The 21,010-nt window shown below is 38.3% G+C and overlaps 1 protein-coding gene across 2 annotated transcripts in view; it reads left to right on the top strand.

The window, feature by feature from the left end:
* Positions 1–6: 6 nt before the first annotated feature.
* NLN (neurolysin) overlaps positions 7–21,010 on the top strand; it is a 54,675-nt gene continuing 33,671 nt past the window's right edge. For both annotated transcript variants that reach the window (XM_049795362.1, XM_049795363.1), the window contains exons 1-4: positions 7–164; positions 12,242–12,498; positions 14,953–15,101; positions 20,600–20,707. In XM_049795362.1, the coding sequence (XP_049651319.1) occupies positions 133–164; positions 12,242–12,498; positions 14,953–15,101; positions 20,600–20,707 (546 nt within the window). In that variant the 5' untranslated portion in view covers positions 7–132. The remainder of the gene's footprint in view (positions 165–12,241; positions 12,499–14,952; positions 15,102–20,599; positions 20,708–21,010) is intronic.

Genomic DNA, 21,010 nt, shown 5'->3' with positions numbered 1-21,010 from the left:
CGGATGCGCAGGTCGGCGGCGCCGGGCTGAAGGCTGTGCCCGCGGCCGGCGAGAGGGTGGGGCGGCAGCGGGAGCGAAGCCAGCCCGTCTTCCTCCTCCTCCTCCTCCTTCTCCTCTCGCACCGCCCTCCCCATGCTGGCTCTGTGCGCGGGCGCGGCTCGCAGGTAGGCGCGGCGGGGAAGGGGGCGCCTCGCGGCCAGCCGCGGCGGGCGGTCTCCGGTGTGGGGGCCGCCTTGACTGGAAGCCGTGAGAGCACCGAGACGCCCGCGGCTGGCGGGGAGGTCCTCGTCCCTCCGGCAGACCGGCCTGGGCTGTGCCCGGGCGTCCTGGCGCGGCGCCGGCGGTGGGGCCTGGCTGACCCCTGTGCGGCCGGGCCGACGGGGGAGCGGCCGGTCGGCTCTGAGGAGAGAAACGGCCGCTGGCCTGCCGGGCGGAGCGGACGGTGGGCTGCAGGTGTGCGGGGCGTGCTCTAAGGGGCCAGGCAGACAATAGGGCAGGAAACTTTGCAGCCCGTGGGGTTTATTGCCTCAGCTCGTGGCGTGTTTCCCGCAGTCCGCCTTCCCTGAAGTAACCTCCGTTCTGTGCAACTTCCAGGTGGGCAGGGCGGGTGAGGCGAGGTCTCCGCTGTGTAATTCTTGCACCGAGTATCAGGCGTACCGCAGGATAAATGGGCAGGAAAACAATAGAGTGAGGGCTAAGGCTACAGCAGTGGGGCTCTGCGGCAAGGTGTATGTGAAGTGAGACCGGGCAATCTGTTTTTAATAGCTTTATGGAAAGGTGTGCCGTTATTTCACATTATATGAGGGGTGAGATAGGTACAACTGTGTTATCGAAGGGTTTTAAAATAAGGGGTTAATTATTCTGTCTGTAATGAACACTAGCTCCAAATGGACCCAGAAAACCAGTGTGGAAGAAGGCTTGTAGGCACTTCTAGAGGGACTAGGCAAATGACCATCACTGCAGAAATTGAGAGCACAGAAGAACATAAGCAAAAGACCAGGTTTAATAGGAAATGCGGAAATAGTAGGAGGGTCACAATGTAAATACGTTGTGGTAATGAGAATGGAGCTGAATTTGAGTGTAGAATGAAGAAGCTGGTTACCTCTTGTGGACTTTTGAGAAATGACAGTTGTGTGCTCTACTGCATAAACCTTACCATTTTTTGTTCTATTTCACAGCCTTTGTTCAGGTCAAATTGGGATTGAGGGGCACTAGCAGTTAGAAAATAAGATCCAGAATAAATTCTTATCATCAGGCTCCTGCTGTTGTAAATGAACTGGCAAATTCACTGTTATCGAATCAAGTGCACAACTATTTTTTTTTCCCCAATATGCGTTTGCATTCTTTTTGTGTAGTGATTTTCACTGTTCTCCATGTTTTGTGTTGATTGTCCTTGTTTGTCCTACAGATATTTCCAACAAAAAGAAGGAAAGGAAAAGAAGGATGGAAGGGGTTTTTTCTTTAGAAAAAACTTTAAAGGCCTATCTTTGTTTGCAAGTTGTATTTGGAAACTGAAGATACCTCCTTCTTAAGTCATAATAAAGTGTTGGGTATCAATTTAATTTTTTTTTTCATCACTTGTTGTAAGTACAGTGGGGAATGATTGCCACACTTTGTTAATTGTGACTTTTTTTTTTTCCAGTTATCATTTGAGTGTGCCCAAATAATTGTTTCACAAAAAAGAGTGATCTTGAATGCCTAATAGTGACCTCTAATTTTCAAAAGTTAATCAATTGGTCACAGAAATGTTGAATAGGAAAGATTCCCAGCTTCTATTTTTTCCCAAGGGCATCTTAACATGGGATAAAAATGACAGTTCTTAGCAAGTTTGAAGTATCATGCCGTACGTTGAATAAAACTACATTAAGGGTTTGATTTGTTTGGTTAAGATAGGCAGCTTTTGGGAGAGAGGCTATTTCCAATTAAATACTTTTCCTATTGGAATACAGAAGATTCAAAGATTAATATTTAGTTCAATAAAATGCATGGAAAAAGGCAGACTAAGAAGCAGATCAATTAAGCAAGCACAGTAGTCTCTTTGCTTTTTGAGAATATTGATAGAAATAGAAAAAAAATCTGAACAGGAATAGACATAATGATTTAAATAATTTCAGTGTCCTAAAATAATTCTCTAGGATTCTTGAATTCTGGAGTCTTTCTCTGAAAATCTACAAAATCAGGTTTTTCATAGGAAAATATATGTACATGGACTCTGGAAAAACTAGAATTTGTATTTAAGATCTAATTTTAGATTTCCATCACTGGAAAGAAACTCTGAACACTGGCTTTTCTCTTGATGAGGAGGTGAACTAGCAAGAAACTGCAGCTAGGGGAAAGAGCCAGGAGGAAGAATGACATTGGGAGGCAAACAGGAAGAACTTTTATAGTCACTTATTTCGTGCTTATCACCATAGTGTGTGCGTATGCTTTCATTAGACTATCAGGTCCAACATCTCACCAATGGCAAGGGCCAGACAGTACACTTGGAACATTTTTCCCTTTCCCTGTGCTCTGTGGACTGCACAACCTCCTCTGTGTACGGCAGCAGCAGTTATTCCCTGTGGTCAAAAGCAACAGCTGCCACCTATCTAACGACAGCAGGCTCCAGAAGAACAATTTGTCTATTGCAGTTTACAGAAGAGAATTGTTGCCTGGACTGGCTGAGACAAAGATGTCGGGCTCAGAAGCATTTTGTGGACTGAATTTGACCCATGGAGCGCCAGCTGGACCACACTAAGCAATACAATTAATGTATTTTGAGGACATACCTGTTCTATCATTCTCTCTATAAAGGAAGAAAATGCCTTGCTTGGAAAAAATTCTTTTAAATGGTTTGGTTTAGTTCAAAAGCCTGTCATTTCTTTTACAGGAGCCAGGGTCAGGTACCTCAGAAAGCATGTGTGATAGGATGAATGTTCAGTACTGTATTTTCAGAACAGTCTAGGAATTGAGGACTTCCCAACACAAACACAGTTGTCCCATGATCTTGTACAAAAATATGTCCAGTAGTACCTTTTTTATATTGAAACTGCCTCCTAAAACTGTGTTTGATCTCCTCCTCAGTTATGTTGGAGGTGACAGGGGAAAAAATGTTCCCTGTTCATTCTGTCCATCCTCTTCATGATTGCATAAATCTCTGGGGTACTTCTGTTCTGGCTTTTTTTTTTTTTTCTTCTCCCCCCCCCCCTTTTTTTTTGGCAGGGGGTGTCCAGTATGAAGAATCTGGTCTAGTTAGTTGTTCTTTGAATGGAGTCCATTGCTCACTGCAGCTGATTGTTACTAACTCATGATGACTTGGTGGAACAGGAAAAGGTTTGGGCAGCTGGGAAAACAGAAGATGAGAGAGTTTATAAGCGTTGGGAAGATCAGACCTGCAGGTAGTATGTGTGCTTCATTACAGAGTGGTATAATGGATCTCTGTGTCTTGTTCTCTGCTCCACCTTTACTAAATCCTATCGTTTCCTTCTTTTCAGCTGCTTTTTGGCTGATGTTTTTGTTAAACTGTTATGTCTCCTGAATGATTAGATCAGCTCACAGCTCATCACTATGTATAAAAAGTCAGAAGTGTGTGTCACTTCACATTTATTAAGACTGAAATTCACCTTGTTAGTGGCTTTAAACTTTACTCAGTGTTGTGACATTCTTTCACACCTCTTTGTGGCTGCCTTTAGTACACTACATTATCATCAGTAAATTTTGTCACTTCATTAATACCACCCTCTTATAGATGAGGTATAAATATATGAAAGAATACAGAACACAGCATGGAACTCTGCAGGGCTCCACTGGTCACCTAGTTGCATTCAGAAAAGTGAGCAGCCATTTCTGTTTATTTCCTAGCTTTTAACCATTTATCCGTAATAGAATCTCCCTTCTCATCATACAGCAGCATGGTTTCTTTAGGATCTTTTGGTCTTTGGAAATCAAAGAGATTATATTAACTGATCTCTGTCTATTGTGACTTCAAAAAATTCCAATAGATTTGTGAGTCTAGATTTCCATCTGTAAAGGAGAGTCTTTTCCAGTACATGTTATATGTAATTAGATTAGGGGGGCGAGGTGAGGATGGGTGGAATTACACTTGTCTGACCAAAATACGATTGTGTGTGTGTGTGTTCATCATACCTTCTCTAAGAGTTCTGTCTTTAACAGAGACACTTTATTTCTGCTGTAGAGTGTTAAATGAGTGAAGTTCTTGGCCATACTCATCATGCTGGAACAATCTTTCACGTAGACTGGAACCAGCCTGGGAAGGACTCAAGTGTTGTTAAGTTGCTATTCACTCAAAAGCCAGAGCAGAAAGCAGGCTTCATTTGCTTGCCTAGTTTGTGGTGTTGAGCAGGCACACTGTAGCACAGAGCGCTGTTTGGGATTTTGCAAGCATTGAAACAATCACAGCATGCTATAATGCACTTTTCCCAAGAAGAACAGTGACTTAAAATGGTGCAAGTAAGTGAGATTAGGTCATCATCTGCCATGAAAGCATAGTTTTCCAACTAACTAACTAGTGATGGCAAAGAACATTTCTCATCGCTTTGACTGTATGAGACTTAAGATTCAGTAGGAAATCAAAGAGTATTTCAATGGTGCAAGCTGAACTGATTAACTGTGGGTGTATATCAAAGAAACCTTTTGTGTTTACAGGCCCTCCTCAATATTTTTCTCTGTCCTGCAGCACCACTTCTTTTTTAGCTGGAGTCAACAAGAAAGTTTTTCATGCATTAGCTTACTGCTTTCAAGTACTGAACTATTCTGACAGTCATAGAGTGTGGTGTTTGCACTTTACTTGCTGTTTATATTGCTGGCATGATAGACATATGATAGATGCTTATGCAGCAGCACCTGAGAGCGCTGTAGGGCCTTAAAAGCAGTATTTTTTCCACTGTGTTTCCATGGTTCACCTGATGGAACAGTAAGATAACCTTAATGAGCACCTCCTGCAATAAGTTCAGTGCAGTACGCTTACAGTCTGTGTGCAAATGTTGAAAAATCTCTCAACTTCTTCCTAAGATCCTCCAAGCAAGTTGTGCTGTGATGGAGGTTTTCTGTGACACAGAATGAATTCAGTTCACAGAATGGGTTTGAAGCCTAGTTTAGCAGCCCTAGTAATTTTGGGGTTTGGTTTGGGTTTGCTTGGTTGTTTGGGTGGGTTTTTTTCCTAGAACCACGGATACCATAATTTTAGAGATCAGACACTCTGCAGAAACAGTACCCTGACCCTTCAATGTGTTCCACTCCAGATTACTGTGTGGAGGAAATCACCTCCTCTTATGAATGTCAATCAGACCAGTTTCCAAATTCCTTTTGTTTAAAGTTGGAAGGGCCTGGGGGAAAGGGGAGAGGATGTAAGTAAATTTTAACATGTTATGCACATGTATGAGTTCCTACTTAAGGTCTGGATTTTGTGTTAGTTGCCAAGGAGTGCCTTTTTCAATTACTTTGCTGTTGATGTTAATTCTATCAGAGAAACCAGTAAACATTGGTTGCCAGATAGTAAGGCCATAAAAGAAGCACTGAGGGTAATGTATGTATCAATAAAGATTTTAAAATGTTTGTATAACTTGTAGGTTTTTTTACTTGCTCACATTGATCTGAAGAGCTAAGAGAATATCTATTGCAGGAGTATAATCAATGTCGAGTGTACAGTGAATTAAGTTGCAGAGAACGCTTTTTTTCTGAAAGGTGTAGTGACAAAATTAATGGTTTAGTGTTAAAAGGCACTGGATTTTCTGCTATTCCTTCAAATGCAACTTGAGGGAAAAAAAAAAAAACAGTTTCTAATGGCAGTTATGGAGCTTTAAATTAGGAAGTACTAAACATGCTATCATCTTGCTATAGTGAGAGCTGTCTGTGCCAAACACTTTTCTGAGGAAAATGGCTGAGGAATTCAAGGCATGTATTCACTTTTCCATACACTGTCAAGAGCCAAACAGATGAAAGGACTGAGAAGCGAGGTGTAACAAAGAATTCAGATGTGTTTGTCCAGCAGGAAAAAGTGATAACTTATATTGTGGGGCTATAGCCTCATTCCTTTGGCTCAGTTGGAGTGATGCTGCCCTGTGGTTAGCTTTGAGCTGTTTAACTGTACTTTCCTTGTTCTGTCTTGGTTTTTTTTTCCCTCCCATTCGTGTTTTTGCCTTGGGTTACTCAGTCCTCTGCTTACTTTCCTTGATTTTGTCCTCGCTTTACTATAAAATATACAATTACTTCTTGTCTGAAACTGTGAGTCAAAAGTGAAACAATATGGAGATATATTTAAAACTCAAGCAAGAATTAAGGATCTCTGCACGAAGACTTTAGCTTAATAAATTTCTGTTTTAAAATCTATCCTGAGAACACAGACTGACTGCAGTGTATCTTAGATTGTTAGATGCTGCTGAATACTCATTGTGGTTTGTTTCTGAAATGCTTTTTAACTTCTTCATATAAAGAAAAAAAAAGTAATCCATTCCATATGAGGCTTTACTGTTTTAAAGCTTTGCTTAAACCATGCTTGTCTGCTATCATTTATATATGTTTGGTAGCACTTGAGTCTTACTTTCAGAGAAATGCCAACATATGGCATATTATTCAAGTACTAAATAATTGTCCAGAGGCAAACTGCCAGTTTTTATATTGTCTTAATGGGACATGTCTAGTTTGGGGGGTTTTGTTGTTGGTTTGTTGTTTTTTTTTTAACAAGGCCACTAGGTGGAGTCAAAACACTGGCACGCTGTGAGTGTTGATTGCAGCTACCTGATGAATATGGTCTTGCTGGCTTCCAGCAGGCAGCCCTGCTTCTCCTGCAGCCTGTAAGACTAGGAAGTGTTGTTTAACTCAGATCTGCTGTTTCAAAAAATAGAAAGACCAAAATGGTCTTACTGTTGTTATTAATTTTAAATTGGCAGCTTTTACAAAGATTTATACAGTAAATTACTGATTGAAAAAGTTGTTCACTGTGTTTGTAGTGATTTGCAAATCTGCTCTTGCTTATATCCATAGGAATGTCCCCTGAAGTATATGTAAGGTGCAGCAAGAAAAGATTGTATTTATTTGCCCTTAGAGTATTAAAAAACTAGAAGATGACTAAGTTACCTGAATTTGAGATGCCGCCCCTCTCTGTCTTTCTCTCTATATTCTTTTTTAAAATCTTGGCTCCCACTTTACTCCTGAAGCTGTTATCCCTGTTCTTTTGTCAGCAGCGAATATAGTTTTCCGTCCTACATGAAGGTGATATACTCCAATTTTTGTGTGGCTACATGGAACTGTCAGATCTATTAGCAAGTACAGTAAACTGGTCTGTATATATATTTTCCAGAAATACACTTGTTAATACGCTTTATTGTGTAAAATTATACTTGTCATTGTAACTAATACTGTTTAGGTGAAGATTAATTTGCAAACTGGAAGTACCATTAAAGAATTTTGGATGGAGTCATAGCTATCAATATGTAATCAGAGTTAAATGAGACAGCAGGCTTAAATCTTGACTGTATCATAAAGTGATTATCAGTAGTAGGACCAGATTGTGGACAAGCTTGCAGGTTTTTGTGTTTGTATTTTCTAAAGCTGCTATTACCCTTTGCTGCTTCTACTTCATAGATTGTGGGTTTCTTATTTTAGTACCGTCAATGGAACACACCAACAAATGGTTGCTGGGTGTGTACCAGTCACGAAAAATGGTTCTAAACAAAACCAGACTTACATAAATGTTTAATACGTTTAAAATACTGCACAAGTTAAAAATCAGTCTGTAAATTCAATTGCTTTCTTTGTCTTTGCAGCAGTTATGTTGGCCACTCTATTGCTGTGGTATCGTAGTATTGTAAAGGTCCTTCTCCTTTCTAAAATCAAATCAAATTTATATTTTCCAGAAGCAGCAAGTAATCAAATTGCAGAATTGTTGGTAAAATAAATTACCTGGCATTCTAGCAAAAATAACAACAATTGTAGTCTGTAACTTAGAAGCTTTTTTTTTTTTTTCTTAAAAATCCTCTTTTAGAAGTAGCTACTAAGCTTTAAGTTGTTACTAAACTTACACTGCTTTTGGTAGAAATTATCATTCTTACTGCTTTGGGGATTGGCAGATTAATACCGTAATTTGTAAGAACAGCTGCTGCTGTAATACTCTGTTGTAGCTGAAAGTCCAAACCAAACCTTGTGTGCCTTTCCTACTGAACTTCTAGATGGATGAAGCAGTGCACAAATGCATAATGTATTTCAGTCTGCCCCATATGTCATTCCACTGACATTATGAGATGCCATAGGACTTGCCCAAGAAAAAGGTGACCGCAAGTTGCCAACAGAGGCCAGTTGGCCTTCTTTTCCAGTTTATATCCGGGAAGTTGAAGTTTCCCACAGTGTTAAAATTTACTTTAATGTTTTGCCTCTAATAACATGTCAAGACTAGTTGCAGGGCATTTTTTTTAAACAGTCATACTATCTTAGCTATACTCTTCCTTCTTGTTTCTTTATAGTCTATTTAATCTTTAATTTTGGCATTGTTAATAGTTAGTAAATTACCAATTTTATTGCAGTATGATACATGGAGTTTGGGGAATTTATTTATTTAAAGTTTTATGTAGAGAAACAATATGAAATACTAAGCCATGAAATAAATTGCCAAGATTTCACTTGTGCTTGTACATTGTCTTTTATTAATCTGATGTTAGTTGCATAGGCCCTAAGTACAATCTAATTGACTGGTAGCAAGGTAACAACACATATCAGTAAATGGTTAATTGAAGAATTGCATGTAGTGATTGGTTTTATGTGAAATGTTACATTACAGGCTTTGAAGGCCCACCTTCGTTTGGGCAATTAGAAAGACTTGCAGGTCTTTCTGAGTTTGTAGTGCCTTTGTTAATCTACATAAATGACTGCTTCCTTGTATCAGCAGGAGGATACAAGTATCAGCATTTCAAAACCAGACAGTTCTGTGTTTTCCTGTTTCTAACAGATAGACAACTTGCTGGCATTTATGGCAATCATTTATGCACCTGGCAAATCTGTGTGTGTATTCCTCAATGCAACTAGCCAACATACTAAGAAAATCAGGTGGCATCTTTCTTTGGTATTTAAAAGTAGTGCTCTGTGGTAATCAGGGAGCCTACATTCAAGTTCATGAAATCAGTCCAACTTTAATTACTGCTTAAACTTGTTGAACAGGCTGAAATTGATATAATCTGTTGGTGCTTTGAGTGTTTTAGTGTTTGTTTCTGACAATATGTAGTTGGTCAGTGTCAGGGCTGTGTTTTCTGCATGTCTAGGTCAAGGTAATGAATGACAGAAAGTTGTAGGTTCCCTTTAAAAAGGAGGTATCTGCTTCATATCCTGCACTTTAGCATAGTTGTCAGCTTTTATGTTGTTCAGGCTGGTTTTTTTCCTTTGATTCTATTTTACTTTATTTGTACCTTAATTTGGCACATTTTATATTCTTTTTTATGTTCTTGGGGAGGGGTGGGGTGTAGAGTTCAGAGCCTTGAACCTCTTTTTGATGAGGTTCCCCTTCAGCTCCCATGAGGTTGTACAAGAGCTGTGCTAGCAATGTGTGGAAAAACTAGACATAGGGCAGTCCAGTGGGAAGCTGTTTGTGACTTAATGAAGTACTGTTCTTTAAAGGATTTGTAGATTCAGGGTAGAATTCAGTGGTTTTGGGAGGTGGGAAACATGCATTCTCAGAATGCTAATACTTAACATTTTGCTTTCATGAAAGCAGCTTCATTTATCAAAAACTTCTAACTGAGATTTGAAGTTTCAGTAGTCCAATGGAGAAGCTACTAAGGCATTAATGTCAGAACTGAGTCGGTATCAGAGAGGCAGAACAGAGGCGGAAGAAATATTCTTTATTCAGGATTCATTTTCAGAGTTAAATCATCAATTTGCTGGACATTGATATTTCTGTAAGTCAGTAGAAGGGAAAAGTAAACCTCTCGCCCACACTGGTTTGGGAGGATTTGAAGAAACTGTGGTAACAAGGAAAAAAAAATTCTCAACGTAAAGTGTAGATGAAAATGCCACCCATATACTGGGCTGCATCAAAAGAAGCATGACCAGCAGGTCGAGGGAGGTGATTCTGCCCCTCAACCCTGCTCTCCTGAGACTCCAGCTGGAGCACTGCATCCAGCTTGAGTCCTCAGTACAGGAAAGACAGGACCTGTTCAAGTGAGTCCAGATGAGGGCCGTGAAGATGATTAGAGGGCTGGAGCACCTCTCCTGTCAAGACAGGCTGAGAGAGTTGGGGTTGTTCAGCCTGGAGAAGAGAAGGCTCCAGGGACACCTTATAGCAGCCTTCTAGTACGTAAAGGGGGCCTACAAGAAAGCTGGAGAGGGACTTTTTACAAGGGCATGTGCTGACAGGACAAGGGGTAATGGCTTCAAACTGGAAGAGGGTAGATTTAGATTAGATATGAGGAAGAAGTTCTTCACTGTGAGGGTGGTGAGGCACTGGAACAGGTTGCCCAGAGAAGTTGTGGATGCCTCATCCTTGGAAGTGTTCAAGGGCAGGTTGAATGGGGCTTTGAGCAACCTGGTCTAGTAGAAGGTGTCCCTGCCAATGGCAGGGGGGTTGGAACTTGGTGATCTTTAAGGTCCCTTCCAACCCACACCATTCTATGATTCTATGAAGTGTTGTCTTTCATTTTTGTCTTGCATAAAAATAGTTTTGGCTAGGTTATTTCTAGAGAATTCCTCCTATAGATGAGTAAGCCTTTTAACAAAAAGTCTTGCCTTCAGACAGAAGTCCTGTGTGCAGCTCTCTTTGGATTGTTGGCATTTCACTCTTCTGCTTTGTTCTTCCTTCAGGCTAAAATTGCCTATCCTTTTATGCGTGCTCCCTGCGTTGTATGCCAAAACCTATCTGGGCACTTATGCACATACCAGACTGGTTTTGCAATAAAATTAGTACAAGTACAGTGGCTAGCGTTGGAGAAAAAGGTATTTGGTATACAATAGTGTGAGGTAAACATCCCTTTTAGTGGCAAGCTCTGTGTGTGTTCTTGTATCTCTTTAGTTATGGTTGAAAATTTTGTCATTATTACCGTAAGAACATGTGATATTTTTTTAATTATTTTTTTTTTAGACTATGTGACTAGGGAAATAGGGAGGCAGATAGAAAGTCTCTGCCAACCAGAGATCCTCCTATGATGCTCATATGATCTTTCTATGATACTAAACATTGCAGCAAGCTTTACTGCTTGAATGCCAGCTGTCTTTTAATTACTATCAAATTATCTTCCTCAGCAACTACTTCATATATAACTTGAGCTATTAATGTAGTGACCAGGTGGACATCTTGTTGACTGTGTGGGTTTCTATTAGCCCCACTTCAGTCAGTTACCTGAGTCTGTATCCTTCTCCTTTATACAACCAAGTTGAGTGCTCGTTTGTTGGGGTGGGAGGGTAGAAGCCTGTATTTCTGAAGCCCTCATGGCTCCAAGTCTCTTTCTTTTTTTTTTCTTTTTTTTTTTAATAATGTAAAAAAGATTAGTGAAAAGCAGCCATTGATTGGGTAATATCAGTTACATATGTAAACTTTTCTGCTAGCTAAAGCTGAAATATAGTTGATTTATATAATCAGGATTAATAGTACATAAATTACAGTAAACTTATGTACCTCTTCTGGCAATAGTGTGAAACTGTCTGTTTAAAATCCACAACAATTAAAGGAATACATTTTCAAGTAAGTAACAATTAGAAGTTTTCCTCCCATGGCTGACTGTGTGGTAGACATCCTGTATAAATATAAAACTATTTGTTATAATGAACATGACTTTTTTTTTTATGTCTTGTTTTATACATCTTTGCAGTTCTTGTTCTTAATAATCTAGAAATCACTATGTCGGTTTTATTCCTTATTTCAAAAATGCAAAGTCTGTTTCTGTAAAGTTTCAGTAACTGTAATTCTGTTTTTCTTAGAAGATTGAATAGTAACTCTGTCTGGTTTTGTCAATACCAAAGTTTTTCTCCCTGTCCACACTTAGTCATCCTCTAGATAGAAAAGGTACAAGACAGACATCTGATTTATTTAAATAGACTTAATTGATAAGGGTAACGACTGTGTATGGTCCTGCTGAACAAGTTATGGCTCTAAAAGGACTTTATTCTTGCTTCTAAAAATATTCTGTAATTATTAAAGGTCTCTCACCTTTTTTTTAAATATTTAAATATTTTTTAAATATTTAAATATTTTAAATATTTAAATACTGTAAACTACCTCTTGAACTAGAAAATTGCTATGCAAAGATCATTTTTATACTTTCAGGTCCGTTGGGCCCCGGCTTGTGTTGACAATGACATTAGGAGCAGAAATTACTAGCCAGCTCAAGGCTTCTTCATACATAGCAGCAGGCCGAAACCTTTTGAGATGGGACCTGTCACCAGAGCAAATTAGAACAAGAACAGAAGAACTAATCAGGAAGACAAAGCATGTATATGACAGTGTTGGGATGCTTGATATTGGAGAAGTAACACATGAAAATACTGTACGGGCCTTGGCAGATATAGAGGTGGAATATGCAGGTTAGTGTACTTTTTCTGTGGTTCTTTCTATACGGCATTTCATCTGCACTTAAACATTGAGGAAAGATAGTTTTTACTTACAGTTCTGATCCATGCAGTTCTCATGTAGAATGTGTAGGGGCCTCTCAAGGGTCCTCTGGTCATAATAACCTTTCAGGACCTCTCAGCAATATGTAACATGATCAGCTACAAAGTCCTGCTGCTTTATTCTAGAGACAAAAACAAGGATTAGCAAAACTGTGCTGTTGATTGCTTTGACGCATCCAGAGAACTGCATTGGTCACCTATTTTCTTTTTGCACGTGAAGCTCCACACAGTTACATTTTTCTTTTCCAGCTGTGTACAACCGCTAGGGCACAATGTGCAACAGTGTAGACTACAGAATCTGTGGTGTGTATGAACCTGATACGCAGTGGTTTTTTCAGATGCTGCAGAATCTGAGACAAGCAAGTCAAATGGAACAATAGAAAGGTTGATGAGCTCCTACTGGAGAAAATGTGACGGTTGAGAATGGGGGAAGACTGCTTTACTTGCTCACTTTTATATTATGGCCTGCAAGGCCTTGAAGAATCCAGGGAGAAGTGTTGGTCATGCAGTCACATCTAGATTGTTCTGGATGAATTATCAAGACCTACCAATACATGGCTGGAGTTTAATGGTCAAACACAGGTCATTCAGTTAATTTGTTAATAGCTGTCAGTCAGAGGAGATAAGAAAAATGTAAGTGTGTCTTGGGTAGCTTTGTTTTGGAAAACCTATCAGATGGTGACTGCATGACCCTCAAAAAGTAGTCAGTGTAATAAAATGTCAAGTTCTCTTAAATCCTCTAAAAAAATCTGCAGTAGCAACATAAGCGCTGAAAACAGCTAGCTTGGCTTGGAACAAAGTCTTTGCCTAGCAATAAAGAGCAGCCTGCAGCTCAAGTGATTGTACTGTAATATTAGTCTGGCTTTCACATACTTAGAATTACAGTTTAGGCACATTCAGTGAATTGACCAGAATTGATACTGGCAGAAAGACTGAGTAATCTTCACTGAAACAGCTTCCTGTCAGATTCAGTTTTAGTTATACCAATGTATTTGGTATAATTATTGTAAGCCTTTTCACCAAGGTATAAAACTCTGGTTTAAATTAAATTAGAAGGAAAATCTATGTTTGATTCAGCAAATAGCAGCCATCAGCCTCTCAGCATAGCCACCAAGACTTGCATCTACCAAGATGTACTTTTTTTCTTTATGTGCTATTGCAGTAGTGGGTCATATGTAAGCTTTTAATGCTAATCTTCAAAGCTGTATGTGAAATTAGCATGACTTACCTGTGAAAGAGCCCATGGCATATGATAAGGATGTATTACCACAGCAAGACTTCCATTAGAACCTTGGATCTTTAAGGCCTGTGTGTCCTTTTCACATGTACATGACAGACCTCCCCCAGTAAGTGAAACGTATTATCTGAAAAGACACAGGCCTTACATTTCACTTGGAAGCTGCCAAAACCCACTTCATAATTTTGAAACATCTTGGCATGAGGACAGCAGCGGGGCGTTTGGGGGCCAGTTTCCTATGGACTTTAACAAGAAACATATGCCCATGTGTGCATTCCAAAGGTATCTGAAGGGCTGAGAGTATCTCAGGGTTTGATAAACCAACTTCAGATTGCATGAAATTACAAAGCTCTAAATCATCCTAGAAATGTTGTTTCTCTAAAATGTGCTTTTGGGAAGGTGAGGGGGAATGAAATTATAATTGGTTTTGAATTAAGTTAATTCAACTAAGTCATGATGATTCATTTCTATTTTAGCATTTCTATTCAATGTCATTATAAGATGCAATATTCCTTTAATAAGCAAGGATTTACTTAATCTTAGAAGTGTATTCTAAAAAAGTAGTATTACTCAGCTTCTGATCTCTAGAAGTTCCGAATACATAGACAGCATCTTCTATCTTTGCTTTATTCGCTCTTCTTAAACACAGAAGAGAAGATGGGGATTTGACACCGTTCTCATAACAATGTAAAGATAACTTCAGGACACATGGGCCTGTTTGAAAGATTCAGAGCTTTTCACTTGAAATGCTAACATGGAAGCATCTGTGCCAGCCATGAAACAATGTCGGTCTTCAATTACAAGTGGTTCATCTTTCAAAAATTATGTATTATATTTATATACCTTTCAGTTGATTTTGTAGAATAAAGAAGATGAGATAATTAGGCTTGGGTAATAGATAGTGTCTGTAAAATGTTTGTTATAATGATGTGCGGTTTTGTCCTTTCACCTATTCATTTTTATATTATCTGTAATCACTTTATTTGCTTCAAGCCTGATCTGAAGTGTCAGGTTGCTTTGGGTACTTGTTTCTTATGTCTCCTATAAATGTCAGAAGGGGGGGGAAGTTCCTTATCCTTGAAGCATTTCTAGCCTTTTGTGTAAGTGTTCATTGCTTTTTATTTAAACAGTGGAAAGAAGCATGTTGGATTTTCCCCAGCATGTCTCACCTGACAAAGAGGTACGCTTAGCAAGTACAGAGGCTGACAAAAAGCTTTCTAATTTTGATGTGGAGATGAGCATGAGAGAAGATGTGTTTCAGAAGATTGTTTATTTGCAGGTAAATCACAATGATATCTGCATAACTTGTGGAAATGTAGATAAAATTCCAGCAGTGAAAAACTTTTCTCTAAAGAAGTTAGTATCCACAGCACTTTTCAAGATCCCCATCACTGTGTGTGTTTCCCTTGTGTCTATACCAGTCAAATCTTTCCAGTGGGACACAGCTGTACAAAAAGGCTCTGGTTCCACAAAAACTTAAGCCAGTGTAACTTGGTGCTCCCACTCTTTGTGTCTCATGTCTAAGTGTGCATATCCTTTCTCTCCATTGCAATAGCTTTGACTTTTGTCTAATCTTCCAATAAGCTGGTACAAGGAAGCTAAGCTAGCAGAAGTAAGCTCATCAGGAAAAATAAAACATAGTTTCTGCTGGCTGAGCTCCCTGAACTGGTTTGCCCAGAGCATCACCAATGTGTGAGGAAGAAAAGAGGCAATATAGCAATGTATTTAGGTTGGCTCACTGCTTTTGAATTGGTGTCCAAAATTGTGCTTTATTGAAGTAGTGGAGAATTTGAAATTTTAAAGTTGAGTTTTAAGTTATGAAAGTTAATGAGAACATATAACTGGGAGTGACCCCCAAAATTACCTCTTTTGATCTGCTAATCATAGACAGCTACATTGTATACACCTCATGTTGCATAAGCCTCAAAATAAAACTAAGCCAAAAGATATGTTAAACTAGCTTCTATCCCTTTTGTGTTTCTGTTCAGCGTCTCTTCTAATTGAGCACATACAGGTATCTTGTATTCCTCATTCAGACAGTTTATTTTGTAGCTCAAACAGGAAGAACATTTGTTTTTGTTCAAATGCATCTAGTGACATTTAGTAATAATTTTCCAAAAGTGTAATTTAAAGATAATGCAAGGGAGTTATCTGATGTGAAAACTAAAATATGTACATTTGTCTGTGCTTTGGAGGTGAATCTTCTTTCAACCCCATCGATTTTTAACCTTCTTGTGATGCTGATAATATATTGGATCCCTATTTCTTGGAGTTGTTGTCTGTGCTTTTTGCAGCATTGACTGGGAAACAGAATAATATTTGCAGCACCTTATTAAAATGCCTTCAATACCATTGTCTTCTATTGCTGTGTTTTCTAGGTGTATTTTGAAGTGTTCTTTTCTGGCTGGGTGGTGGTGTTTCTGTGTTTGTGGAGGTATTTAATAGCCCCATTTTGAGGACCTTCTGTTGTGTGTTGGCAGATAGTGCCTTATGTTGATTTCTCCCTCTCGCCCCGTGCCTTATGTTGATTTTTTTTTTCCCCTGCTCTGTTGCTAATAATTAAAAAGGTTTATATTTATTTATTATTTGCTATGATTTTCCCCATTCTCCAGTACAGTATACATGGATACCTTTAGGACTAATCTGCCATATCTGTGTATCTATCTGTTTTTAGTTTACAGGAATTTCTGATAGTAGCTAGTGAAAACTGATTGCTGTTACTCCCTAGTGTTACTTTCTTAGAATCTTTTTTTTTTTAACATCTTTTTCATTTGGTGCTTTCCTACTTCATTTTCCTTTGCAGCAATACTTGGTTTCATAACAGTTACAATAGTTGCTTAAATCTCCATTTAATTTTTTTCAGAGATTTTTCTTGGCCTAACTCAGCATGCAAGCATGTTTTAGTATTAGTTTTCCAGAGATGCAACCTCTAAGCATGTATCAACTTTGTAATAACTATGAAAGTAGTAGCATTTTTTGCTGTAGAACAGATGTGAAATTGCCAATAGTGCCGGACTGATCAGCTCTTTCTATTTCCAAATGACAAACTTCTTGTTAATTTTTGCTAAATTTCTAATGCCTTCTCCTGTTAGAAATTCTTAGGTGAAAAGTCAGGTTCCAGGAGCCCATAAAAAAAAAGAGACTTCCAAAACCAGAAATGTTTTGCTGAAATAATTTTATCAGTTTAAATAAGCCAGCAAAACATTTTGATTAAATCAGGTTTTTCATGGCTTCACTGAGGATTTAATAGTTCAGGTATATGAATTCAGTTTCATGATCCAGCACAGGGGCCAGATTAAAATGTGGTGAGGAGAATGAGGGCTGTCACACTCCCATGTTATTTATAATACAGTCAGTCCACTAAAAGATGATTAAATCTGCTTGATCACAGTGACATCCTGAATGTTTTTGCTCCCTTTAACAAGGACTACACTTTTCTAAGTTAACAACTGTTTAGTATTCTTTCTAATTTCTGCTTTATTTAAGACCTGTTGGTAGTGGAAGATGTGTGAGGTTTTTATATTTAATTAAAAAAACCCAACCAACCAAACAAACCTGAAAATAATCTAGTCTCTTTCTTTTCTCCACACATTAGGGGAACAAATTCCTGCATAAATTTATGTTGTTCAATATGCTTCAGATCTTTCTTTAGAAAACTTTTATTTTGGGGTCTGAAACTTGGAATAAAGGTGAATTTGGTACGGAAACTATAATTTTAAATTTTATTACTCCTAACATCTGCACATGTTGGCTAGCAGAGGCATGCTTAAGAATGTTGCTAACCTTCTCCACCCACATGCCCTCAGGAAACTCAGCCTGATGTAAACAGCTGCTGCAGTTTTTGTTCATGATATTCTAAGTAGGTTTTGTTTCTTACTCTGCCTGAAGATTTCTTCATGGAATAAGGTAGCATGGTTGTCCAAAACAAGTACAAAATGGTATAGAAAATCATCAACGATGACCATCCTAAAACTTTTGGAAAGTTCTAAAATTTTGCGTGTGTAGTATATTCGAAATTAGCACTTCTGTTGCGGAAATTGTTCATCAAAGAAACACCGGATGACATAGACCATCCTGACCAGACTGAAATTCAGAGATGACCACAGAACACCCTTGGTTCCTGCACCTATGAGGGTTTATATGCTTGCTTATCCTTAAAGACCTGACAGGTCTTTTTTAATGTGTGTCACCCTTATCTTAAGCATGTCTGTGATGCAGATAAACTTTACAAAGGCTAATATTAAGACTAGAAGCTATTTAACATTGATTTCTTTTGAAGTGTATGGAGAGATGTGTAGTCATCAAAAGAAAGATGAAGAATACTAACTTATTTTTTTCCTCCTTTTTCCTAAAAGAATCCTTCTCTTTCTTAGCTTTAGAAGGAGCTAATATTCATTGCATTTAAGGACTTAAAATTAGTGTTTGTGAATTCCCTTCTGCCTAAAGTCTTTGCTAGGTTTGGGCCCAGGAGATGACAGTTCCATGTGCCCAATGGAGGGGCTGGGAGATCCCACACAATACCTGAATAAGTCAGTGACACTTCACAATCCTCCGTCCTTAACTGTGACTGTAATAAAACCAGTGTCTTTTTATAGAGTTTATACTCAAATTTTTTTCTCAGCCATTCTGGTTTTCAGCCTTGCAGCACAGTTAGCACAATATAAATGTTAATGTAGTGACTGTATCTGCATTTTTCACTTCTACCATTTTGCAGTCCTGTTTTTTCTATCACACTAGCCTTAGGTCATAAAAAAGAACCCTGGAATTGTGTGTTGTCCTGTGGAAAAGCAATATTTGAAAATTCTGATTGTTACAAATATTTTTGTACTCAATATCACAGCATTGATGCTCCTAGCATAAATATACTCCAAGCAGTGCTTGGTAGCATAAAGGGAGTATTCTTTGCCAGAAGCAGAGCAGGAAGCCTGAGTGTTGTAGGGAGTAGAGTAATAGCATTCTTTTATCTTTGTGTTGGGAAATATTCTGTGTGGCTTGCCTTATGCAGTTATCACAAATGAGGATGGAGATGTGAGGTTTGACTTGGAGAGGACAGAGGGCATGATTTTCTTCACTCACTTTCTTCCCCAAAAGAGATTTCCACTTTTTACATCCTTTTATTTAAAACCAAACAAAAACAAACAAACAAACAAAAAAGATGGGTGAGTGCTGCAAAAGAATTATAGCCATGCTGAAGGGTACTCTGTGCAATCACATGGCTAAGTCACCATTTACTTTAGCTGTGTGATGACCTATAGTAATTAGATCATCCTCTCATGAGTTTATGGATTCTTTTAAAAATTACCTGTCAACAGATAATATTAAAAAGAAAAAACATTCATCGTTCATGGGAATTATTAGTATCGGAAACTAAGTTAAATATGCCTATTGCTTTAGAAAAGTTAGCTTATCAAAGTGAAGTGATTGTCATTTTTTTTCACTGGACCTAGAAATTCTTGTGTATAGACTATTGGTATATGCACAAAAGTTTTAGGCACAATTGTACTAGTGCTTAGCAGTCTTGCTGTAGCACAATGCTACTGGGACTTGTGACTCTTTGCAGAGTGAAAACAAAGCTAAACCATTCGAAGTTCTTTCATGGTTCTAAAAAACAATTTCCACTGGTACTTTTTTTTTTTTTTGTAATCCTATTTGTGGGGCACTGGTGGGAGTAGACATTGTTTATGTGTTGTTGTGTGGATTATTTTTAAGTGACAGTTGGGAAAATATCTATTTCAGAGCTTTTATTCTTTCTTATTTTCTCTTGGAATACGACTAGGTTCCTGTCTCTTATTTTTTCTGTTTAAGGAAGAGAGGTAATTTGCACTGGCAGGTCATTAGTTGACAGCTGTACACAGTTGTGTAACTCTTTCATAGAATTTGCATGTTTCAACCTCCTTACTTTTCAGAGGTGCTAGTCAAGAATTAATTGTATGTAGGTAAGCTGATGAGAGAGTTGTTAAGACAAGTCAGAGCTAATTCCAACAGCTTCATATTTGAAGGTGAAATTAAGAAGATTATTCATTTTTTAAGAAGTACTGTAAGTTAATTTTTTTTTTTAAATGTTCACTTTTAGATGAGGGGAAAAAAATTAGAATGTGTGCAGCATTATTTTCAATTTGGAACAAAATGACAGGTTTCTGAATTAAGCAGTTATGCTGAAGTCATTTGAAGGAAGACCCTCACCGGGCTGATCCATGGTCTGTTACAACCAGTATCTTGTCTCTTAATGTTGATTGCTTTAGGAAATGACCATTCAAGAATCTTTGTTAATGGCATAACCAGACATAGAAATACCATTCTATTTGTTGTCACTGATTGATTTCTTATGAAAGAGAAGATGTATATGCTCAAATTTTATGCCATCTGATGACCTTCAGTGACACATCTAATCTTTTGGGGGTTTTTAATCCTTCTAAGTTTTAAGGTACGGTGTTACCTTATAGCACTGATTTACTTCAAGTATGTATAAGAAAGCTATCTCTACAGGAAAAGTTTGAGTGCACTGTACTGTAAACTAAAAGGGCTTGCCATTATGACAGCATGTAAATGTGCTGTGATACTTGGTAAAAGAAAATTATTTTTAAACCATGCTACATCAATATAAGAATACTGTTGTATAAGGTAACTGTTTTTGGCAAGTCCTACACACTAAAATCTGGGATGTCCCTTTTTTACTATGGTGGTGTTCTTTAGAACAACTCTGTTCAGACCCTTTTAATGCTTGGTATGTTTCTTACACCATGTTGTAAATTCAGTTATTCTGTACTATCATTTCAGCAAACCTGCGATCTTGAAAATGTAAAGCCTGAAACAAAGAGATATCTGGAGAAATCAGTTCAAGTGGGAAAAAGAAATGGACTCCATCTTCCTAAAGAAGTGCAGAATGTAAATATGAACTATTAGTTTATAAAGCAAAGGTGACAAACTGTCCAAGGGATGCAATTATGGTTGTATAGCTGTACCAAGCATATATTTGAACTTCGAGCTTTTGGGCCTGCTTGATTACTGCTCTAATCTTAAGTGTTCTTAGTTCCAGATCCATCCTTTAAACTTCAGTCACCTTAAGGGTTTTAAGTTAATCCGTTAGACACCCACAGTACTCAATGGATAGAGGTGGTATGCATCACCTCTCTTAGACTTCCGGACTAGAAGCAGCCTATCTGGAAGACTTTTGTTATGTATTCTGAT

The sequence above is a fragment of the Accipiter gentilis genome, chromosome Z (assembly GCF_929443795.1).
Source record: "Accipiter gentilis chromosome Z, bAccGen1.1, whole genome shotgun sequence".
NCBI lineage: Eukaryota > Metazoa > Chordata > Aves > Accipitriformes > Accipitridae > Astur > Astur gentilis.
The sequence above is the reverse complement of the archived record's forward strand: the minus strand, read 5'-3'. Positions and strand labels throughout refer to the sequence as shown.